At 38.4% G+C, this 13,113-nt stretch overlaps 1 protein-coding gene across 2 annotated transcripts in view; it reads right to left on the minus strand.

The window, feature by feature from the left end:
• The window catches only part of FSIP1 (fibrous sheath interacting protein 1), a 194,422-nt gene that overhangs the window by 143,232 nt on the left and 38,077 nt on the right, over positions 1-13,113 (minus strand). For both annotated transcript variants that reach the window (XM_025998444.2, XM_072738234.1), the window contains 3 exons: positions 10,347-10,445; positions 7,217-7,341; positions 4,218-4,328 (listed from right to left, as the gene is read on the minus strand). In XM_025998444.2, coding sequence (XP_025854229.1) covers positions 4,218-4,328; positions 7,217-7,341; positions 10,347-10,445 — 335 coding nt within the window. The remainder of the gene's footprint in view (positions 1-4,217; positions 4,329-7,216; positions 7,342-10,346; positions 10,446-13,113) is intronic.

Consider the following 13,113-nt stretch of genomic DNA (forward strand, 5'->3'; position numbering starts at 1 on the left):
AAGATTAAAAAAATAAATAAAAAAAATAAATGTAGGGACACCTGGGTGGCTCAGTGGTTGAACGTTTGCCTTTGGCTCAGGGCATGATCCCAGAGTGCTGGGATCGAGTCCCACATTAGGTTCCCTGCATGGAGCCTGCTTCTCCCTCTGCCTGTATCTCTGCCTCTCTCTCTCTGTCTCTGTGTCTCTCATGAATAAATAAATAAAATCTTAAAAAAAAAAAAAGGATATATTAGATGGGAATGCCTGGGTGGCTTAGTAGGTTAAGCAATTCCCTTTGGCTCAGTTCATGATCCCAGGGTCCCAGGATGGATCCCCACATCGGTCTCCTTGCTCAGTGGGAAGCTTGCTTCTCCCTCTCCCTCTGCTGCTCCCCCTGCATGGACACTTTCTCCCTCTGTCAAATAAATAAATAAAATATTTAAAAAAAAAAAGAATATAGTTGATGGATCCCTTTCTCAAAGTGTTCCTACATTCTTCTCACCATACTTCCTGTCTTCCTCCTCTGAATCTATTCCAGCATGTGCCAGGAATTTATAGAATTTCTGTATGAAATGTCTATCCCTCATGCCAGATAATAAGAAAGGATCCTCTTTCTCCTTACAATACATTCAGAAAAAACTCTCAGCAAATATTAGTTTACAAAACAACAAAACTATAAAAATAAAAACAATCTCAAAAGAGGGCTGAAGAGCTAGTAGCAGAAGACACATGGTTGAAAACTATGGAATGAGCTCATCTGAGCAAAATGACTTAAAAGATGAAGATTATGAGAAAAATATTATAAGACCCAGGGGAGAGGGACACCTGGGTGGCTCAGTGGTTTTCTGCCTTCAGATCAGGTCATGATCCAAAGATCCTGGGATTGAGTCCCATATCAGGCTCCCCACGCAGAGCCTACTTCTCCCTCTGCCTCTCTGTGTCTCTCATGAATAAATAAATAAAATCTTAAAAAAAAAAAAAAAAAAAGATAAGACCTAGAAGAGAGACCCAAGAGGTTCTATACCTACCTGTGGGCTTGTACACTGACTAACCTGATCTCCCTTTCCAACTTCCTTTCTCCTTGCTTCCTATGCTATTAAAGTGAGAAAGCAAAATGCCTGAACCCCAGTCTTACTTGCAGTGATGTGTGAAATGAATGACCACATGACACAGCTGGGCTGACCAGTTGCAGGTGGAAGTCCCAGGAACACCACACACTCCCAAATGAAAAGCAAAGCCTCAGAGGAGTGTCCCCTTTCCCTTTACCCTTTCCCTCTTCTTTCCAGCTCCAAAATAGACACAATGCCTACAGAGAGAACAGCAATCTTGCAACCTAAAAACAAAACCATACTAAGAATACAGAACAGGAATAAAGAAAAACACTAGCAATTTGCACCTGGATTTCTTGTTACTGAAGCAAAATACACTCCTTACTTGTTTAAGCCACAGTTTATAAAGCGTTTTATTACCTGCAGCCCATCACATTCCCCATCAATATCCCATTTTATAGGTAAGCCCAAAAGGAGAGAAAAGATGTCATGGAAACAAAGGAATAATAGAAGATCATTTTTAAACTAAGAAAGATTTGAGCCTTCAGATCAAAATGCCTGACAAGGTCCATGCAATGATGTGGCTAAAAAATTGGCTACCACTGAGAAAGATTCCTAAAATACGAGAGGTATGCCATATTGTTGTTGTTTTGAAGTATACCATTTTTAAAGGTAAAAACTTTTAATATTTTGGGACCAACATTCTGGAGGGAGCAAAAAATGGAAGAAAGGTAAATAAAAGCCAAATACCAAAGATCAGTCCTTGTTAAGATATAAGATTTTAGAGAATAATTGTTGAAGTTGAAAAAATGTACATTTTAATGTATTTTAAGAAACTGAAGGTTAGCAGCACTAGCTCAGATAGAGGATACTGAATTGAATCCTCAAACTATGAGAAGAAAAAGAGGTGAAGTTAAGAAAACCAAATAAAGGGAATCCCTGGGTGGCACAGAGGTTTGGCGCCTGCCTTTGGCCCAGGGCGCGATCCTGGAGACCCGGGATCGAGTCCCACATTGGGCTCCCGGTGCATGGAGCCTGCTTCTCCCTCTGCCTATGTCTCTGCCTCTCTCTCTCTCTCTCTCTCTCTCTATCATAAATAAATAATAAAAAAATTTTTAAAAAAAGAAAACCAAATAAATCTAATCAATGAAATATAAAATAAGATGTCAAAAAAAGGTCTAAACATTGTCAGTGGTCATAATAAATATGAATAAATTAAATATCCTCATTAGGAGATTAAGAATAAGGAAATAATAACAAAAGATAAAGAAACAAAGACATAACAGCAACAAAAATCCAGCTATATGATCTTTGTAAACAATCTACCAAAAAATAAAATTATAGAAAAGAGTTTAAAATAAAGAGAGGGACAAGGCACAGACACTAACAAAAATAATACATAAAAGGCAACATTTAACAACAGAAATTCATTGTTACATCATTCCTAGGTACATAGGAAGATTTACCATGCCATTGTGTGGTTACCCAGAGAATCAGTGGCTAGCGGCTTGCCTAATTTCATAATTAATAACAAAACCAGGGGCACATGGCTTTTTATTTAAAAAAATAAATTTTAAAAATAAATAAGTAAAAATAAATGTAAAAATTTTAAAATAAAAAGAATATTGCTGTAAGTTTAGTAAACAAGCGCAAATGATTATCTGACCTGCCCATGTCCTATAAACACCCACACTTGTACTCTTCAGGGACCTGGATGCTCAAGGTTAACTGGGTAGGGAGCAGGATGGTGTTTGTTAGGATTACTGAAGACTCCACCAAAAACGCCCCAGAACCAGTTTAGAGATAATAAATGTCCCAAATAAAAGAACAGAGAAACACATTTATACGTTGTCAGTGACGAAGCCTATTACATTGCAGTCCGAGGTTATGACTGTGATAACTAATGAGCAGTCACTATTTTTTTTTTAAGATTTTATTTATTTATTAGAGAGAGAGAGAGAGAGAGAGGCAGAAACACAGGTAGAGGGAGAAGCAGGCTCCATGCAGGAAGCCTGACATGGGACTGGATCCCAGGTCTCCAGGATCAGGCCCTGGGCTGAAGGCAGTGCTAAACCGCTGAGCCACCAGGCTGCCCTGTGCAGTCACTCTTAAAGTGACGTAAGATAATCCTCTGAGGGATCCCTGGGTGGCGCAGCGGTTTGGCGCCTGCCTTTGGCCCAGGGTGCGATCCTGGAGACCCGGGATCGAATCCCACATCGGGCTCCCAGTGCATGGAGCCTGCTTCTCCCTCTGCCTGTGTCTCTGCCTCTCTCTCTCTCTGTGACTATCATAATAAATTTTAAAAAAAAAATTTATAAAAAAAAAAAAAATAATCCTCTGAGAGTCAATAATGAATTGACCAAGAATAAATCTGAAAAATTCAATAAACATAAGTTTGTAAAACAGGATTTTTTTCAAGTCAGAGAATATTGTCCCATAATTTAAAAAGTTACTGAAAATTTATGCTAATGGGTCAATAACATGACAAAAAATTAAAGTTAAGAAGCACAGAAGTCTCCCATCCAAATACTAACCTGGCCGTAACCCTGCTTAGCTTCTAAGATCAGACACGATTAGGCATGTTTTGCAGTGGTTGGAGCTAGAGAGTATTATGCTAAGTGAAATAAATCAATAAGAAAAAGAAAAATACATATGATCTCACTCGTATGTGGAATTTAAGAAACAAAACAAATGAACATGGGGGAAGGAAAGAGAGAGGCAAACCATAAAACAGACTCTTAACAGAGAACAAACTGAGAGTTGATGGAGAGAGGTGGGGTTGGGGGCGGGTTAAACAGGTGATGAGGATTAAATCATGTGTGATGAACACCCGGTGTTGTAAGCAAGTGATGAATCACTAAGTCCTACAACTGAAACTAATATTACACTATGTGTTAACTAACTGAAATTTATTTTTTTAAATTTTTTTGAAGATTTTATTTATTTATTCATGAGAGACACACAGAGAGAGGCAGAGACACAGGCAGAGGGAGAAGCAGGCTCCATGCAGGGAGCCGGATGTGGGACTCGATCCTGGGCCTCCAGGATCACACCCCGGGCTGAAGGTGACGCTAAACCACTGAGCCACCCGGGCTGCCCACTAACTGAAATTTAAATAAAAAATTGAAACTACCAAAAAAAAAAAAAAAGAAGTGTAGAGGTCATTGAATATCGGAGCTTACATACCTCAGGACAGGACAGCCCCGAATCTCCATCATCTAAGTCCTTTAAAAGTTCAATCAGCCTTTTCTTCTCTCTGTCAGTCATGACCACGGGCTTTCCTGAATTCTTGGCCAACTACAGAATGTATTAATAAAAAACAGTTCATAGTTCAGGAACATAAAAATGAGACCTGAGACTTCTATAGCACAGATACACCAAGGTAAAATTTGTGAGATTAGGCATTTTTCATTTGCGAGGTAGTTTTCTTTTATGCCAAATTTTTGCTATAGGTCCATTCTCCAAGCAAAGATATTCCTGCTATAAGCAGGCTCTGGTGTAGCCATTTCCACAAACATTTTATATAAAATATAAAATAAAACAAACATGGGTAGTTTGCAAACTTTTCTTTATATAATATTTGTCAATGTAATAACATATTTGCTGAGATATTTGGAAGGAATCTTCTTGCCACTTCCTATGGGACATCTATCTAGTGAATGAAATTCCTTTAATTTTTTTTTTATCTGTGGCTTTGTTTTTAATTATTTTAAGCCTTATCACATAATTTGCAAATTTGTGCTGATGATATAGCTCCTCAATTTTAATCCTTCTAGTGTGTTGGTAAAAGCACCATTACCAATCATGCATATATGGTAATTCTACAGTTATGTTTTCGAAAAGCTGCTTAAAAGACAATCCTAAATTATGACTTTGTCTGACTTAGTAAAGAATTCACAAGCAAAGTATGCTACTGTATCCTGTTCACACTGAATTTTAAAACTGTCTGACCTTATAGATTATCTATAAAATGTGAGACATGTTAAATATTCTTGGTTTAATATTATACATAAACCACATGAAAATGCCTTTCATTAAGCAAAAGGCAATATTTTAGATGCAAGGAATTTTAAATAAATTGGCATAGTTAAGACCAAAAAGAGAAAGTGGACATTGCCAGCTTATCTTCAGCCCTTGCCTTTAACAGACTAACGAACACAATGTGAAACACGGCTGAAAAATAAATAAAAATAAATTAAAAAACACAGCTGTGTCTTGCTGTTCTGTGACATAGTGAAGGGATTTCCTCAGTATGCAAATAAACATAGCAGTTATATAAATCTAAATATAAGCCCCATCGCCTACAGGTTTAGAGATGGCATTTTCCATCTCTGTGAAAAGTTGAATATTACCAATCGGTTCCAATCATATCTCTAGAAGGGGAACAGTGACAGCATGTGCTGAACCGGAATTACTATCAAAGTTCAAAAAACTGATCATGTGCATTTAACCACAAGCCAATCTTATTTCAGGCAGGACTGTCCAAAAGATATATTCTATCAGCCATTCATGATTTGAATTTTGGTGTAGGAGATCAATTTAAATACGGTGCACACACAAGAAGTCATGAGACATTTCCAGTTTGTAATAAACAAGGCAGTAGCCAACCACTGTGCCTTTGGAACCATCAAGTCTGTCCTCTCCGCTGTCTTCTTAATACCAAGGAAGATGGTTTTTTTCCAGGGAAGTACTTCTTGGGATTCTTGTTGTTCTTGCTGGCAACCAGGTAAGAAAATCCGGGGGTCTGACCTGTGTTTTGTCCAAATAGACCATGAAAATTTGGTCCAGTCCTGTGCCTCCCTCCTTCTCCCACCGTATGGGACTGGGCACACTTCTGAATAAAACGCTTCCTGTCCTTCTCACCATCACCCATTTCAAAATTGCTCTTTCGTCGCATGCAAAACGAAGGTGCCCACTTGCCAGCCGAATGTCCCATTCTCTCCTAAATAAACTTACTTTTAAATTTCAAGACTGTCATATTAGGGCTCTGAATAAAGATTCATCTGCTATTGTTAAAAAGAGAAAAGGGGGACGCCTGGGTGGCTCAGCGGTTGAGCGTCTGCCTTCAGCTCAGGGTGTGATCCTGGAGTCCCGGGATCAAGTCCTACACATCGGGTTGCCTGCATGGAGCCTGCTTCTCCCTCTGCCTGTGTCTCTGCCTCTCTCTCTGTTTCTCTCATGAATAAATAAATAAAATCTTTTTGAAAAGAGAGAAAAGGGAAACCCATGGTGAGGCTACTACTGTCTGTGTCAGCAAGAACTCGGATATGGGAAAAACACTATTGCTCTTGGAAAAGTAAATAAATCAACATACAATGAGCCAGCACAGAGACAGATCAAATTGGAGGTTTCCTTCAGATCAGAGGAACTGGAAGAGAAAAAGCGAGAGTTTCAGAGGCCAGTCCTGGCAGTGGCACATTGACCCATGGATCCAATCTGCCTGGAAATGATGTCCAGCCGTGGAAGGAGCATCTGGCTTGAACTGCGAAGAATTATTTAACTCTCTCCTCTTGTGAATTAACTTCACTAACTCGTCTAGTAACTGCCAGAGTGGTTTGCCACTGCACCTACATTTCTTGCTATAAATTAATTAATCGACATTCTGATCTAATAGAGGAGCCCTTGGTTAGTCTGTCTAGAGGACACAGTCTGCCTGTAAGACCAAGGTTGAGACCCTAAGGCAGGGAGCTAATCAAGGCAAGAGATAAGTGAAAGGCTTCCTGGAGGCTCAGCTGGAGGGAGCAAGGAACAGACAACCAGTTGGCCTCTCCAGCTCTACCAGGAGCATTTTCCATGCAAATTTCTAAATGCACCACGTATATAATCAGTCTCACTACTTTAAAAGGTCTATTTTACTAATAACACAATTTAAAATCTGGGAAACGTGTGAAACTATTATCTAAGCAAATGTTTTTCAAATTGCAGGAACCAGATTAGTTTCTGTGTAGTGAAATAAGTATACTGAATTACAGCTAGCATTTTTAAAAGAGGAGAATAAGATAGGATGGAATAAAAAATAGTGAAGTACTGGTCCCTAAAACTTTTCTTTCAGTTATATATACTCTTTCAGTTACATATATATGTATTATGATCAAAAAAATATTTAAAGACACTAAACACAACTATTTTCATTTCCATAACTCATTTAATCCCATGTTCTGATTTCTAAATTTTTAAGTACATACCTCAATGTTTCGCTTAATAAAATCTTGGCTGTGTTTACCCCTGAGCTCAATGTTTTCTGTATTTGAAAAAGGTTTCTTTTCTGCTTTGATTAATGACTCGTTTCCTTCCACATCATAAGTAAAATCTAATATTAAAAAAGTTCAAAAGTTTTCATAATTATGTGTCCATTACGATAAAATTTTAAATTAAAATTACATTAAGCATACGTTAAATATATAAGATATAAAGCATGCATTAAAATATATAAGCATACATTAAGATATAGAAGAAATAAAACATATATAGGGTAACTTCTAAATTCCAAATCCAGAATCCTAATATATATTATTTATTGTTATGGATAAAGATGTGATACACGCACACACGCACACGCACACACACACATGCTAGAATATTACTTGGCCATAGAGAGAAAAAGATCTTGCCATTTGTGACAACCTGAATAAACCTAGAGGGTTTTATGCTAAGTGAAATAAGTCAAACTGAGAAAGATAAATACCATATGATTTCACTCATACGTGGAATCTAAAAAGCAAAACAGATAGATGAATGAAAAGCAGAATCAGAGCTGTAAACAAGGAGAGCAAAGTGATGGCTGCCAGAGGGAGAAGGGTGAGGAAATGGGCAAGAGGGCAAAGGGGAGTGGCAGATACAGGCTTCCAGTTGAATGAGTAAGCCGTGGGGATGTAAGGCACAGCACAGGAAAGAGAGTCAGTAGTATTATAACAGCATTGCATGGTGACAAAGGGCAGCTACACTGGTGGTGAGCATAGATTAATGTATAACCTTGTCAAATCACTATGTTATGTACCTGAAATTAGTGTCACATGTGTCAATTATACTCAAATAAAACGAATCAATACATTTATTTTAGTCTTTATATAAAACAAAACTTTCCCTAAAGACTAGAGTCATCTCCTGCTATTCTATTAATATGTTTTCACCCTCTCTGAACAGAAACTTTTTGTTCAAACCTGTCTTTTAAGCAAGGTCTGGGCATAAGTGTCCTGAATGTCTGACATCCTACCTGTGCAAACCCTTAGAGCTCATCTCAGTTTGTCATTTTTTCTCAACCTTTGAAAAAAATTGAGTCAACTTCTGAGTTGTTCAGACCCTGGATACTCAAAACAAGAGTAAGAAAAATACTTATGGACTCTTATTCCCTTTATTAAATATTTTGTTTTCACTGTAGTCACATTTAAAGCATTTAAAACAAGATCATGCGAACGTATCTTTAAAGCTCTAAAAACAGGCATAAAGAAGCGTCTTCTTAAAAGACAAGTGATGTCTACCCTACTAAACAGGATAAATTGCCACTTAAAAGTCCAAAAGGGGAAAATATTAGCCAGTAGCTCAATCCAGAGAAGGTTTACTTAAAAGTCATCTTTGTTTTGGAAGAGAGTATGTCAATAAAGAGGATTAAGGGAGCTAATCAATTGGTATATTTATAGCTAGTTATCAAAGATTCAATACAAATTTAATAATTTAAAGAATATATTTTGATAATGATAGTTGGGAAGAACCAAGAAAAGGATAAGATTTCTGGATTTAAATTCTTTTCAAACAAAAATAAATTTGGGTAAGAAAAACGTTCCACTCAAATTTAACTTACAGGTTTCTAGGCAAACAAATCTGTGTTTTATAGTTAGGATTTTATTTCTTTAATCAGTGATTTTTTTAATCAACTATCAATAGTTAAAGTATAAGTTACTTTTTTGGTGAGTGGCCTCCTTAGATATAAAATATGTAACTTTCTCCTATAAGCCAAGTTGTGTATATAGTCTTTTAAGTTGAAATATGAGGTTATGGGCAACCCAGGTGGCTCAACGGTTTAGCGCCACCTTAGGCCCAGGGTGTGATCCTGAAGACCTGGGATAGAGACCCGGATAGAGTCCCTCGGGCTCCCTGCGTGGGGCCTGCCTGCTTCTCTCTCTGCCTCTCTGTCTCTCTGTCTCTCATTCTCTCTCTTTCTCATGAATAAATAAATAAAATATTTAAAAAAAAAAAAAAAGAAATATGAGGTTATTTGGTTATTTGTCAGGTTTAATCTGATTGGTAGTGAAATGAAATAGAGAGGGCCAGGCAAAAGTTGGTCGAAACAAGCTTTTAACGGGGTGCGCTCTCCGGGGAGGTTCCGCGGCCGCAGGGGAGGGCAAGTGGGCTTTTTAAGGGGGGAGGGGTAAGGGGTTGTGTGTGTGTACGGGGTGATAGGTATTAGGGCATATTACTGGTGGAATCGGTATGTTTATGCCCTTAATGGGGCCTGGTAAAGTCCGGTTCAGGTTTCCTGCATAGGTCTGGTCTCCCCCTGATGACTGTACCCAGGTGGTCTGCTGGTGATGGGAAAGCTCTGAGGTGGGGGCAACAAGGTGGGGGGTCCGCCCCCGTTTTTTTTTTTTTTGGTGCCTCCCGATCCCCCTTGATCCCGCGGGCCCAACATTATTCATTCAGTTTAAGTTTCATACGCTCTTAAACAATACAACATTAGTGTAACTCAAATGTGTTCATGAATATATTTATGATAGTTTTTTTTTAAATATACTTTTAGTAAATTGTAGTAAAAAAACATTGAATTGTCTGGTCAGAACTCTTTCACTAGAAATGTCCTCTCCTCCACCTGGTGGTGATCAACTGAACAAGTTGCCATGTTCCCCTATTAACCCTAACCCTTGGTGAGTTGGATGAATTGGCTAGACCAAGGATAGGCATCTAACCCAAGTTGCATCAGTTGTTGTCTTCTTGCAATTTTGAAATGGAGTCTCCCTCTCAATAATTAATCACAGAATATGCTCTAGGGAATCAAAAAAGGAGTCTACCTCCAGGATTATTTCCATAAATTTTCTTTTTTGCTTAAGCTAGTTTTCTATTACTTGCAGCTAGCTTTTCCTTAACTCTTTGTTATATAAAATTTAAATATCCAAAACTAGGAAGAATAGTATAATAAACCCTCAACAACTAACTTCAACAGTGATGAACTCATGACCAGTCTTGTTTCATCTAGAACCTTAACTTGCTTTCACAAACTATCTCTGGATTAAATTACATCAAATCATTTCATCTGTTACTATTTCTGTATGGAGCTAGTATGTTCTTGTGACGATACGCAAAATCACACAAATTAAAACAAACCTTGATTGTCATTCTGTATATGGTTTTCATATTCTTCTGGAGGGACCTGAGTGTGAAACACTGAGAAAAACGTGTCTTCAAGCTCACAGTGAGTAGGATCTGTAGATTTAAAACATCACTTGTTCAATACACAAAATAAGAAATCATCTACATGAACAATTGTTTAAAAGGAAGATCTAACATTCTCTGCAATATTCCTCAATCAACTCCACATACACATTTCTTTTTTTTTTTTTTTTTTTTTTTTATGATAGTCACAGAGAGAGAGAGAGAGAGGCAGAGACACAGGCAGAGGGAGAAGCAGGCTCCATGCACCGGGAGCCTGATGTGGGATTCGATCCCGGGTCTCCAGGATCGCGCCCTGGGCCAAAGGCAGGCGCCAAACCGCTGCGCCACCCAGGGATCCCCACATACACATTTCTTAAGATGTCACTTCCAGGTAGAAATGACCATCATCTCTATTCATATTAGCCACTGAAACCAACAGCAGAAAATCAAGAGTCAAAAAGCATTTCCCTAGGACTTCCGTGCAAGGAGGATGTACAGGCGTGTGCTAAAATATCACATTAACTCTGGAGTTAATGTATCCAAATTCCAACATTCATAATACAGAGAATATGCTCACTGAATAACTTTGTATTTTTTTTTTCTTTTAGGTCCCCAAATAAAGATTTCAGATATATGGTTTAGTCATTAAGATAAAAGCATGTGTTTAAAAGAGAAAACCAGGAGACTTCTAGGAAGTCAGCTTTGGGATGGATAGCTTTGGGAATTATGCTCTTGGGCCAATACTCATAAAGAAATTAGGAAATTGTGTTTTCAATTCTTCTTGTTTCACTGTAGTTTATTATTAGCTAATGTAGACACTGTATATCTGCAAGAAACTGCTAACATAAACAAGTATCCTTTTTTTTTTTTTTTCTAAGTCTCTATGTCTCAACATGAGAGACTCTGCCAGGTTGTGGCACAGAAAGGTTTTTGCTTCAGAAACATGACAAGTCCTGAGGATATTAGCATCCACCACCTATCTCTGAAACAAACTTGGGGAGCACCTGGGTGGCTCAGTGGTTGAGTGTCTGTCTTTGGCTCAGGTCGTTACTCCGAGGTCCCGGGATCGGTCCCGCATCAGGCTCCCTGCGAGGAGCCTGCTTCTCCCTCCACCTGTGTCTCTGCCTCTCCCTCTGTGTCTCTCATGAATAGGTAAATAAAATCTTTAAAAAAATAAAAGTAAAAGTAAAATAAATAAACAAATAAACTTGATTCAAGCACCCTCTCAGAGATGATACAGGCAAAGGAAGTTGCCAGAAGATACATTGATGCTAACACACAGATAACACTGAATTCAAAACATACAATTCCAGAGAGTAAAAAGAAATGTGTCAATTCCAATTCCCTAATTTGGAATTCATAACAATGTAGCATCATTGGGATTGACATTACAACTTTAATCCTGCACAATCTTTAATGAGTTAATCTAGCAAATTGGTGGTTTTACTTTTGCGTAAAAGACAAAGAGGTTTAAAGGTCTTTTGAAGTGGTAATATATTGACTTTTTATCCTCAAATTCCATTTTAATGGTAGTTTCACTCACTTTTACACTGAAGCACCTGGAAAGACACACAAATATGAAACCTAGCAATACTAGAAACTGTTACAGCAAGGTGATATTTGGAGATAATTTTAACCTAAGGCTAAAATTATTCTTGTGTCCCTGTGGCACACATGGCACTCATGGTCTCGGCAGTACCCCGTATATTCAGTACCTCAGACAGAAGGTGGGCACAGCCCAGAGCCTTTGCAATGAGTTTAAAAAACAAGAGTTTTGAAAATCAGATACTCACAGGAGCTTAACTACTCAAGAGAAAAAAAAAGGCATTTTCTGAGTTTCTGAAGTCCTCCTTTAGAAAACTCTTCCTTAGAGTAAAAAAAAAAAAAAACAACTGATTACTGATTACTATAGAAGAAGCAATGGAATCAGAAAACAGTCATTGGGTTAACTGTCATAATGATAAATGATTCAGGTAAGAATCACCAATGAATGGTGAAAGTTTGAAGAATGACACAATAGCCTCAGAGTATCACCTCGCAAGATAACTTACCCAGTACAAAAGGAAACCTAGTAACTTTATAGCAGAAAAACCTGGTAGACGCCACATTAACCAAGTGATTGAGGTCAACATCAGCAGTTACAGGACAATCGACATCATGCGCTTTCTGATAGGATTCACGGAGGACACAGCGGCATTCCTGCCAAAAATGCGTAACTGAATCTGTTCTTGTGGAAATATAAACACACTCACTGGGGGGGGCGGGGGGGGGGGCGGGGGACAGTCTACAAAATATCAAGCGTATAGTCTTCAAAAATGCCAATGTCATAAAACCCAAAGAATGGCCAGAGACATGACAACTAAATGCAATATGTGAGCAGCGATTTTCTTTTGTTAAAAAGGATTTTAGTGGCACAATTGGCAAAATATGAATAAAGCCAGTAGATTGGACAATAGTATTGAATCAGTGCTAATTTCCTGACTTGAGCAAGCATGCAGATGCGCATATGCATGTGTCCTTTTGTGAAAGGGGTGACAGAAGAGAGACACATCTATAGAGAGACAGACACAGAGACAGAGGAGGATGGGGTACCTGGTGGCTCAGAGGTTGAGTGTCTGCCTTTGGCTCAGGGTGTGATCCCAGAGTCCTGGGATCGAGTCCCACATAGGGCTCCCCACAGGGAGCCTGCTTCTCCCTCTGCCTGGGTCTCTGCCTCTCT

Source organism: Vulpes vulpes, chromosome 15 (genome assembly GCF_048418805.1).
Source record: "Vulpes vulpes isolate BD-2025 chromosome 15, VulVul3, whole genome shotgun sequence".
NCBI classification, from domain to species: domain Eukaryota; kingdom Metazoa; phylum Chordata; class Mammalia; order Carnivora; family Canidae; genus Vulpes; species Vulpes vulpes.